Raw genomic sequence first — 12255 nt, 5'->3', positions numbered from 1 at the left:
TCAGCACGGGCAAAACCCCCAACGGAACGTTGATTAATGATAGTGTTCATTGTTAAAAAAAAAGTGTTAAGGATATTATGTAAATATTTGCAGTTTAAGAGGGAAAACCAAACTCCAAGCGAATTTGTTAATATTTGAGGGCTCAAGGGTATAAAAAAAAGTAGCAAACCGAGATATATTTTTACGAATTATAATGCGGTCACGCTATATTTATTGTGCAGAACTGTACAGTATTGGTAGTTAATGTTTAACTAAACACTGGGGGTTGTTTCGGCCTTTTTAGGTGGTCACATCTTCCAGAACGGTGTACGCCAAATATAAGCTTTATAAACATTATGCGATGTGTGATGTTACTAAGTGCGACTGTTGTATGGATGTCGATGTAGTTTTTTTTAACAAATTTTTTGGGATGGCGCATCAATGTGAACACAAAACATGTCTCTGTCATATGCATGATAAATTACCATATACATACGTGACTGTGTAGACCTACGGTTCAGCTCATAGTAACCCCAAATTTTAAAATGTCTATGGTATGACTTTGATGGGCAAATTCATAAAAGACTACATACAGCTTTAACACACCTCAAAATAGAGTAGACCTTAATTAAGTAGGTGATCTAGATATTAATAATATTGGAGGAGAAAATGTGAGAAATATATCAATTTAGTATTGAAGCGGCGGCCGTGTTGAGAGTTAGTAGAATTTAACTGTAAACCAGAAAATGCATTTACACCATTTGATTATCTTAAAAAAACCACGAACTGTCGTTTGAGAACTACAATATCACGCAGCGAGCAAATTTTGAAAGACTGGAATTACGGTAGAGATTTTATTGTTGAGCTCTGAAACAATTGGTTCGAAGGAAAAAAACGGGTGAAAGGAGTATGTTGGATATATTTTGAAGACCTTTTACATGTCAAAATATTTGTAGCACACTTTTTTCAATGTACCTATTCATACAATAAATCAATGTTGAAGACATGCAGTTTAATTATTGCTATCAATCCTGATCTAGAGCGCATCATTACTAAACTGTTGTAATGCGCATCACTTTACCCATGACATAATCTTTTGGTTCTTCGAGCCGGAGTACGCAGCACAGTGCGAGATTCTCGTGGAGTGTCAGGACGGTAGTCTCCGTCAACAACTCGACAAGAAGCAAGATAAGCGGCGACCGAGTTTATGATTATTACTATCATTATGCTAGGGGTGGTTCCAATTGGTTGCCGCACTGCGACCTTTTGGTGTACTGTGCTCCCCTGTATTGTCAACCCTTCAAGAATACCCGTATATTTAACAGATAGAGCGACAGTACAGTGGCCAATGACAATTTTTGTTGCGAGTTTTATTTTCATCCTACTTAGCTTTAAGATAGGCGGTGTTAATTCTCCGCTGGCGGTTTCCAGAAAGATATCTTGGAATGGTCCTGTCCTGGAATTTTGTCTGAAGTGAGTTTTGCCTGAATTTCCACTAGATACATAGGAGCTAAAGTCACTAAATATAGAAAGTACCGCTATCCATTGGGCTCGTGTGTTAGAGAGAGAACGCATGATTTTTGCCCAAAAATGGCGGAAGTTACCAGATTCTAGTAACTTTAATGTTAGGGATTGTTCCACCTGTTTGGAGATATCTGTATATATTTTTATAAAACATGACAGTAGTATGAAGTTAGGTTATAAAAAATGACAGCTATTCAGATTTTATTTGTCAATTTTTTTAAGTTGGCAGCAAATTTGCCCAAAAATAGCGGATGATTGCGGTACTTTCTATATCTAGTGACTTTAATAGGAGCGACTCTGGACCGCCACCTGGTGATGATTTTGGAAAATAGGGCAAGGTGACGTGCTACTTGGCAACACCCTTGGAAATTAGGTTAAGGTGAAAGTTGGGTGCCACGTGGGCGGTGACCTTAGAAATTTTGTCAAGATGAAAGTCGGGTGCCACGTGTTAGGTTACTTGGGAAATTAGGTCAACAATTGATGTAATGTTCATTTTCAAGGGCAAGAAATGATAATGGCCCCATTTTGAGGTGTCAAATTACATGTATTCGAGGTCATTCAAGGTTAATCACATCCATTGTGTTGGCAAATTACATTTTCAATGTCATCTAAGATCGATGGCCGAATTGTGACGTAAAAATACATTTTCAATGTCATTCAAGGTCAATGGACCCATTTTTGTGTTGTCAAGTGGTTTCAGAGTAATTGGTTCGCCCTCATCATTTTGACCGAGGGTTCTTGATCCCGGAAAGTGCGATTGAAGCAAACGCTCCAAAGTCTGTTTTGCGGTCTGTATAAACCATCTCAATTTTCTTCAAGGAAGCAATTCTACCTTCTGTTCCTTTTTGTAATGCTCTTTGGTGTGTGGCACCTTCAATTCAATTTCCTGGCAGTACCTCCTCCATGAGTCGCGTTTTGCCTTTCTTATACCCTTATTGTATTCGGTGAGTTCAGTTCGGTGTGAACCTCACTTCCCCGTGGCTTTATTAAAAAGCTTTACCTACAGCTAGTGTCTCTGGTCCCTGATGTAAGCAAGTTAAAAGTGAACCATAAGCTCCATTACCTTCGTGGATATCTCACTAGCAAGCAGCGAAAGTCATTCAGTCATAATTACAATGTAGCGTGGGAACAACTAAAGAACGTTCAAAAGGTTCAAAAGAACGTCCACAGCTGGCTCCGGTCCGTGAACCAGCCTACACAGCACTCTATCCTCATCATGTGTGTGATACTCGAAAGGAATGGGAAAGGTGAACTGATGAAGGCGACAAGTTTTCCACAATCCATTTCTCAACTTTATTCAGAAGCTGTAACTTTTGAACTAGTAACCCAATATTGGAGCTGTTTGAAATTATGAATTCTACAGGCCACATTCAATAAGAAATTTTTTCCCGGGTCAATCTGAGACAATTTCTTTTTCGGGCCTCAAAAAAGGCAGTGTATAACCTTCTTTTTTACCAAAAATCGACAACACCAAAATTTCTCGGGAAAACACTTTTTCTTATTAATGTTGGGGCGTAGAATCACAAACAATTCGTACTTTTTCGATTAGACTTCTCAATAAAAAGTTATGGACAAAAAACAAATTTCGAAAAAAAATTCAAAAGGGTGTAACTTTTGAACTAGTAGCCCAATCTTGGAACTGTTTGTAATTATGGATTCCACAGGCCACATTCTATAAGAAAATTTTTTTTCCGGGTCGATCTGATACAATTTTTTTTTCGGGCCTCAAAAAAAGGCAGTGTATAAACCTTCCTTTTTTTTACCAAAAATCGACTACAGCAAAATTTCTCGGGAAAACACTTTCTTATTAATTTTGGGGCGTAGAATCACAAACAATTCGTACTTTTTCGATTAGACCCCTCAATCAAAAGTTATGGACAAAAAACAAATTTCGAAAAAAAATTTAAAAGGGTGTAACTTTTGAACTAGTAGCCCAATCTTGGAACTGTTTGAAATTATGGATTCTACACGCCACATTCTATAAGAAATTTTTTTCCGCGTCGATCTGAGACAATTTTTTTTCGGCCCTCAAAAGAAGGCAGTGTGTAATGGTTCTGTACACGGTTGGTAGAATACCTAGATAAACGAGAACACCCGCTAGGAATATTTTATGATCTGACAAGAGCGTTTGATTGCGTCAATATTAAACACTTATTGGATAAGTTATGGCAATATGGCGTAAGGGGTGTAACTCTGCAATGGTTGTCCACATTTTTACTAGACAGGAAACAGGTTGTCACATTGACTCAATACCAAACTGGAGTTTACAGTAAACACACATCAAATTCTACAACTGTGAGATGGGCGTCAAACAGGGGTCAGTTTTGGGACCCATTCTCTTTTTACTCTATGTCAACGATTTAACATCTTGCCTAAATGAACAAATTGGTTGTGTGCTTTATGCGGATGCCACCTCCTTATTAATCTCAGATAAAGATCATAACTCTCTTCAAGCAATATCCGATGTAAATCTACGTAAACTTCATCAGTGGTTCAACAGGAACTCTTTAACTCTAAATGGAAACAAAGCAAGCTACATTAGATTTCATAATTACAATATTGAACCTCAAACTGTAAATTTATTAATCGACGGTAAGGCGATCCAAAAAGTAACTTCTACTAAGTTTCTAGGAATTATAATAGATGAACGTCTAAACTGGAAATTGCACTGTACTAAGGTCATTGATAAACTTTCCAAACTAAACTTTATGTTCAGGAACTTACGGACGGTTATGATGTTACCACAATTAATAAACATATATCATTGTGTTGGTTGCGTCTGTAATTAGGTATGGTATATGTCTATGGGGAATATCCATTAAGTCAAAACACGTATCTCAGAAACAAATTCTGAGAACAATTACGAATGTATCCAAATTTCATACCAGCAGGGAGATCTTCAGGGAACTTAACCTCCTTACCGTAACCGGCATGTATATATTTGAAATAAGTAAACTTATTTTTAATAGTCAGCAGAAACTAAAAACAAATAGAGATGTGCACTCTTATAATTTACGCAACAATGATCAGTTCAGGACAGAATTGGCCAGATCAAAAATAGGACAAAATTCTCCACTAGTTTCAGGAATTAAAATTTTCAACCATTTACCTCATAATATAAGAACCTGCCTTACATGGAAAAAATTTAAAAAGAAATTGTACGAGTATCTAGTCAATGGGTGTTTCTACAACATACAAGAATTTTTTATATCTTCCAATATTTAATTGTTTGTTTGTTTAGCTGTTTGTTTGTTTAATTAATGTTATATTGACTTGTTCCATACAAATGTGATATGTCGAAGGAATTAAATAAAAATGAATGAATGAATGAATGAATAACCTTCCTTTTTTACCAAAAATCGACTACACCAAAATTTCTCGGGAAAACACTTTTATTGAACTAGTAGCCCAATCTTGGAACTGTTTGAAATGATGGATTCTACAGGCCACATTCTATAAGAAAATTGTTTTTCCGGGTCGATCTGAAACAATTTTTTTTTCGGGCCTCAAAAAAAGGCAGGTTTATAACCTTCCTTTTTTACCAAAAATCGACTACACCAAAATTTCTCGGGAAAACACTTTTTCTTATTAATTTTGGGGCGTAGAATCACAAACAATTCGTACTTTTTCGATCAGACTTTCAATAAAAAGTTATGGATAAAAAACAAATTTAGAAAAAAAATTCAAAAGGCTGTAACTTTTGAACTAGTAGCCCAATCTTGGAACTGTTTGAAATTATGGATTCTACACGCCACATTCTATAAGAACATTTTTTTCCGGGTCGATCTGAGACAATTTTTTTTCGGGGGTCAAAAAAAGGCAGAGTATAACTTTCCTTTTTTTACCAAAAATCGACTACACCAAAATTTCTCAGGAAAACACTTTTTCTTATTAATTTTGGGGCGTAGAATCACAAACAATTCGTACCCTTTCGATTAGACTTCTCAATAAAAAGTTATGGATAAAAAACAAATTTCGAAAAAAATTCAAAAGGCTGTAACTTTTGAACTAGTAGCCCAATCTTGGAACTGCTTGTACTTATGGATTCTACACGCCACATTCTATAAGAAAATTTTTTTCCGAGTCGATCTGAGACAATTTTTTTTCCGGGGTCAAAAAAAGGCAGTGTATAACCTTCCTTTTTTTTACCAAAAATCGACTACACCAAAATTTCTCGGGAAAACACTTTTTCTTATTAATTTTTGTGCGTAGAATCCAAAACAATTCGTACTTTTTCGATTAGACCCCTCAATAAAAATTTATGGACAAAAATCAAATTTCGAAAAAAAATTCAAAAAGCTGTAACTTTTGAACTAGTAGCCCAATCTTGGAACTGTTTGAAATTATGGATTCTACACGGCACATACTATAAGAAAATTTTTTCCCGGGTCGATCTGAGACAATTTTTTTTCGGGCCTCAAAAAAAACCTTCCATTTTACCAAAACTCGACTACACCAAAATTTCTCGGGAAAACACTTTTTCTTATTAATTTTGGGGCGTAGAATCACAAACAATTCGTACTTTTTCGATTAGACCTCTCAAATTTCTCCTTCACCTAACTCCACTGCGAAGATCACATAAAATTTTGTTCAAGGGGAATCGTTTTCTGCACCATCATGCTACATTCCTTTTGTTCTATTCTCTCGCACAGCATCCAAGGTTTCAGCTTTACGCTTATTGGTCCTAATAGAAACTGCTTTACACGAGAGAAGGAGCACTAAGTAATGGTGGTGGGTCGATTTTTTTTATTTGGACCTTGACTTGAAAAGACCAAATATAACTACACTACCTACTATAATATGATCTTGAGGATTTTGAGTTCGATCACTACGGACATGTTTCACCGCGACAATTTTGGAAAAGTGTATGTATAGGCGCCAAAGTCGTTTTGTGGTGTTAATCCCCGCCTTCCAACATGAGGCGTCCTGTAGTACTTCAGGAAAGGAGGAATTGGTCTTTAAAGCGAGTGGGAAGTGGGAATTCTATGGCGTTGTTGAAGAACACCTATTCATCAATAACGTAAAATCAGCAGTTAAGGGAAAAAGCGTTTTTAGTTCATTTTTTATTTTATTGTATGTTTAGGAAGCTCAATATCTATTTTTTTCGATCCAGTCCGTAAAGGCGGACACTCTAGTGAAAGCATCAGGGTAACCCTTAGCACATGGACGTCCAAAGGATACGATACCAATTTGCTTGTTGGCGACTAATGGACCACCGGAGTCACCGTGACATGCACCTTCACCAGCCTTAGTTAAAGTGCAAATGTGAGTGCGATCAACGGAATTGTGATTGAGGAGCTTAGCACAATCCTCGCTCGTGATAGTTTTCAGATCGATGTGTTGGAGGTTGTTGGGAAGTGATCCTGGATAGTTCAATCTTCCCCATCCACTCAAAACGCAGTCTACTTCGCCTTCGACGTATTCAGTTTCCAAGTCGACGGTTTTAACCTTATCCGTGATTGTGATGGGAGTTTTCAGCTTTAAAATGGCGATGTCATTTGTCAAGCGCCAGGAGTCGAATCCTTTATGGTCCCTGATGGATTCAATTTCGTACGAAACACCTCCCGAGTTGAGTTTATTCGAGCCTACTACAACACGTAAGGCACTCGGTTTTGCTCTGAAAGCAAACAAGGGTTAAGAGGAGAACGTTGATGTTTCCCGAGAGTACTCACCCAGTGACGCAGTGTGCGGCGGTCATAACCGTAGTCGCGTCAACGATGGAACCACCACAGCTATGGCTCCCAAATCTTCTCAGTGAAACTTGGTAAGGATACGCTCCTTCCGGTGCATCACTACCGCCAACGATTTTCCAATCGAATTCATCTTTAGGAACTGTTCCAAAGAAGTGGTTAAATGGCGAAACCGCACCCAAAGCGCCGGAGACAAATAGAAGAAGCAGACAAGCGTTCATGTCGAAGTGGATGGATAGATTCACACTATACCCTACATTCTCAATCTTTCCCTTATATACGGTTCTGGTGGGATGTTGACTGTAGAATTTTGAAGTGGCACTTTAGATAGTAAGGTCGATGCTGCACTTGGCCACATATAATATTTGAGACTCAATCTACTAACATCGTAGAGGATGTTCCTGTGATTTGGAAACCCGATATTTTCGAAAAATCATATTTGCGTAAGTTGTGCCAAGAAGAATTGTACGAAAATTTGTTATGAAGACCTAGATGAGTCCGTATGTACCTACTTAGCACCTACTTGAAACACCACTTCGGAATTGTTTTCGTCTGATAAAGGTAAGTGTATTGTTTGTACCTGTAGATACTTTTGAATTTCTATTTTTTTTTTAATGTAAGTGCACAAATCACCATGACTTTGAAATAACATAATGACAATTTACATCTTCAACTTGTTGTGTTCGATTGGTCTTCAGACTGGTCCTTAAATGTCACACAAATGGCCGGACCAACCATCCAACAAGATATATTGCGGATTTTACTCCGTTACAGGTTTCATAAATATGTTGTTTTTCACAGAGAAATCTTCTGGAGAGAAAAACCTCTCTCAGCAAATTCAATTAAATACTCTCACATATGGCACTTCCTCAGCTACCTACTTACCTATAATATCTTTGTTCCAACTTACCTTTATGTTGAAGCTATTCATGAACACATTTAATCAATATTTGCAAAGAATTACCTTCAATTCTTAAACATGGTTATTTCGAACGTCGAAAGTGGATCTTTAATGAACCTGAAATTATTAGTCAGGTTACAGAGTCCAGATCAGAGCTCAATTCGTCAAATTTAGGTTCAAAGGAGCATACCAAAACATTGGGCATATTTTGACCATGAATTTCAGATGCCCTAAAATACAATTTTGGGTTTATAATACTTCAAAAAGGATCATAGCTCGAGCATTCCACAACTTTTTGATCCATTAGGCTTCCTGCAAAAACCATGGTTAGAGCGATTTTCTTGGGACAAGTCCGTTCCTGCATCTATTTATACACTTTGGGTGTATGAGCTTAGACATATTAACCATTTCACAGGACATGTCGACGCTGTGATCCTTTTCTTACTGAACACCCTAGTGAAAAGGCATATAGTGTCTGTACGTAGGTATACTCGAACCATTGACGCCCAATGCAAAATACTTGAATCAATGGTTCATTAGACAGACTCTACAATATTGTGCTGTGTTCGGCGCTTTTTTTTCAAAGAACCATATTTTCCTACCTATAGTAATTCTCGGCATCCCTTTCGCATGTGGCAACACAAAAGGGTTTTTAAAACTCCATAAAACAAGTATGTTTTTTATATCAATATGACTGTACGTTAAAGTTACTACTTCAGCTATAGTAGAGTCATCAAGGTACTTACCTAGGAGTTTAAAAGCACCTATACGTGAAAACAATGCACTTACACTTATCAAACGAAAACAATTGCGAAGTGAAGTTTGACTTAATTTCTCAATAAGTGTCCCGTGCAAATTTTATTTCATTTCCTCTTGGCTCTACTTACGCAAAAATGGTTTTTTGAAAATATCGAATTTCCAAATTGTAGGCATATCCTCCACGCTGTCAGTAGATGGACTCTCCAGTGCCAAGTGCGGCATCGACCTTACTATCTGAAGTGCCACTTCACAATTCTACAGTCAACATCCCACCAAAATCGTATATAAGGGAAAGATTGAGCGTGTAGGGCATAGTGTGAATCTATCCATCCACTTCGACATGAAAGCTTGCCTGCTAGTTCTATTCGTCTCCGGCGCTTTAGGTGCGGTTTCGCCATTTAACAACCTCTTTGGAACGGTTCCTAAAGATGAGTTCGATTGGAAGATCGTTGGTGGTAGTGATGCACCGGAAGGAGCGTACCCTTACCAAGTTTCACTGAGAAGATTTGGGAGCCATAGCTGTGGTGGTTCCATCGTTGACGCGACTACGGTTATGACCGCCGCACACTGCGTCACTGGGTGAGTACTCTCGGGAAACATCAACGTTCTCCTCTTAACTCTTGTTTGCTTTCAGAGCAAAACCGAGTGCCTTACGTGTTGTAGTGGGCTCGAATAAACTCAACTCGGGAGGTGTTTCGTACGAAATTGAATCCATCAGGGACCACAAAGGATTCGACTCCTGGCGCTTGACAAACGACATTGCCATTTTAAAGCTGAAAACTCCCATCACATTCACGGATAAGGTTAAAACCGTCGATTTGGAAACTGAATACCTCGGTGCCGAAGTAGACTGTGTTTTGAGTGGATGGGGAAGATTGAACTATCCAGGATCACTTCCAAACAACCTCCAACACATCGGTCTGAAAACTATCACGAGCGAGGATTGTGCCAAGCTCCTCAATCACAGTTCCGTCGATCGCACTCACATTTGCACTTTAACTAAGTCTGGCGAAGGTGCATGCCACGGTGATTCAGGTGGTCCATTAGTCGCCAACAAGCAAATCGGCATCGTTTCATTTGGACGCCCATGTGCTAAGGGTTACCCTGATGCTTTCACCAGAGTGTCCGCCTTTACGGACTGGATCGAAAAAAATAGATATTAAGCTTACTCGATAACAATAAACAACAAAATATTAATTTCCCCATTTCTTTTTTACCTAAACCCAAATTGAACAGTTAAAGAAGAGGTGACTTTCCGTACAGGTTTTATCATCTCTACACATTGCATCGTTCTGTAAAGTTTCATTGAACGGTGACCCTGCATTCCCTGCTAAGCTGATTGAACAACTGAAGGCAATCCTATAACTACGTTGCCCATTCTTGGATACCCAGAAACGTATGCCAACATCGTTTTGAACACGGAAGGTGGCAAAGTGGGAATGTAAGTTCTGTCCCTAATCCAGGATGCACAAGAAAGAGCAATCGGTTACTTCAGCAAGACGTTGTCGACACCAGAGCAAAACTATTGCGTTACTGGGAGGGAGTTATTTGTATTCTGCAAGTACGGAAGAAAATTCGGATATTGCCGACGAACCGAAGAGAAAGGCGAGTTGGTTCAAAGAACTCAGCTGATAGATGAAAAATGCTAATCCAGGGAACTAGCTAAAGAATATCAAGAAGCCCCTGACTTAAAATTGCCCTGGATTGGGGAGCAGCCTTCAAGGAATCAGATTGCTTGTAGAATAACGTCTCTTAAATCTTATTGGGCGCGATGGGATACTGTTACTAGGAACAATGATGGTCTACTCAGGCGAACCCAACAAAACGGAAATGGTTGTGAGAAAATAAAACAGCCCATGGTTCCCAGAAAGAAAGTCACAGAAGTGCTGAGGGACGGCCGGTGTGCACTTGGGAGTTAAGAGAACTATGGAAGAAGTGCGAGATAGATTTTACTGGACCAATTTAATAGATGATCTATCAGAATGGTGTCGCCAGTGTGTTGTTTGCCCTTGCAAGCAAAAGCCCGCAAGTACCCTACGAAAGAGCTGCAATAGACACAGCTGGACCATTCCCAGAAACTGATGGGAGACAAGTACATTATGGTTGTGATGGACTACTTCAGCAAATGGGTGGAGGCCAACGTATTGCGAAAGCAAGAAGAGGCTAAAGTCGCGGATGTTTTTGTTAAGGAATGGATTTGTTGATTTGAAGCTCCCATTGCACCCACAATCCAATGGAAGCGTGGAGAGAATGAACAGAACAATTAATAGACATCTCTCCAAAGTTGCTTCTGACCATCAACGAGACTGGGATCTACCATTATTCGCTGTCTTGTCGCTTTTGGGCGCAATGAACGTAACGCGTAGGTAGGGTGTTGACGCTGCATTTCCTCAAACCCGCCGCATAAACGGCCAACTAGCTCAGGGTTAAACACAAAATAAGAGCTTCAGAACCTTCCACAGAGGTAGTTCGTTCTGGGTCAAATGATCTTCGTAAATAAATTGAAAATTCGTGCAAAAATTCGCACGTATAGGGCCAAACAAAAGTAAAACATATAAAGCTAAATCTAAGGTTACCCACATTTGTATGTCGAACACGGGTTGTGTGTCTCCGAAACTTAAGCTGGGCCATTAATATGTCCTCCCTATGGAGTTTTTATAGGTGAATTCGTCCTAACAATAGTTCCGTAATATTCAATTTAATGAATCCAGTTGCCAGAGATTAATAAAAAATGGATGATGGCAATTAAAATTCCACGCGTTCTCAACGAACGTTTCAGCTGTTTAATTAAAATGAAGTGCACTTTGACATGGCTCACAAACGAAAGAGGAAGACCAAGATCGCACAACCAAAAGCACGCTGTCGGTAAAAGGCGCGCTTAATTTGCGTGGTTCAAATTCCAACAGTAGATGGAACGATCTATTAAACTGCTTCTAATGAGAGAACCGACTCCTGCAAATATTGTGGAAGAGTAATAAGGCTGTGATGAGTATGCCGATGATGAGTATGTCAGCAACCTCCGTCGTAAGATGGACGAAGTTCACAATAGCCAGTAACTGTGTGAAAGAACGATAAGACGTCCTAGCTAATGCAGGTGGATACCAAGTTAGAAATTTTGTCTGGTTCTGTAATCTCAAAAGAAGACGTGCGTATTCACCAAAGCTATTGGACGGCTCTTACAAGGTTATAAAGCGCATAAGTGATGCAGTTTACGAGATCCGGAAACCACCTTAAGGAAGACAAACAATTTTTTTCATTTGGATAGATCTACCTACAATGGGTAGCAACGATGATCAAAGCAGCGGAATACCAGGACCCTTTTAGAGAAGTCATGAGTAGGTTTGGGACCGGGAACAAGGCTTGTTTTGGCGTAGTAAAAGAAATAGAGCTGGACTTATTTCA

At 38.9% G+C, this 12255-nt stretch overlaps 2 protein-coding genes across 2 annotated transcripts; one reads left to right on the top strand and one right to left on the bottom strand.

Annotated features, from left to right (window-relative positions):
• Positions 1 to 6591: 6591 nt before the first annotated feature.
• On the bottom strand, positions 6592 to 7414 carry LOC116180093 (chymotrypsin-1-like). Its single transcript, XM_031499926.1, has 2 exons — positions 7176 to 7414; positions 6592 to 7120 (listed from the first exon to the last, which is right to left on the bottom strand). Exons 1-2 carry the CDS (start codon positions 7412 to 7414, stop codon positions 6592 to 6594), a joined length of 768 nt encoding a protein of 255 aa, XP_031355786.1.
• Positions 7415 to 9193: 1779 nt separating this feature from the next.
• On the top strand, positions 9194 to 10016 carry LOC116180092 (chymotrypsin-1-like). The gene is made up of 2 exons (XM_031499925.1): positions 9194 to 9432; positions 9488 to 10016. The coding sequence occupies exons 1-2, from the start codon at positions 9194 to 9196 to the stop codon at positions 10014 to 10016; spliced, it is 768 nt and encodes a 255-aa protein (XP_031355785.1).
• Positions 10017 to 12255: the final 2239 nt, after the last annotated feature.

This window comes from Photinus pyralis, unplaced genomic scaffold (genome assembly GCF_008802855.1).
Source record: "Photinus pyralis isolate 1611_PpyrPB1 unplaced genomic scaffold, Ppyr1.3 Ppyr1.4_LG9, whole genome shotgun sequence".
Lineage (NCBI taxonomy): Eukaryota > Metazoa > Arthropoda > Insecta > Coleoptera > Lampyridae > Photinus > Photinus pyralis.
The sequence above is the reverse complement of the archived record's forward strand: the minus strand, read 5'-3'. Positions and strand labels throughout refer to the sequence as shown.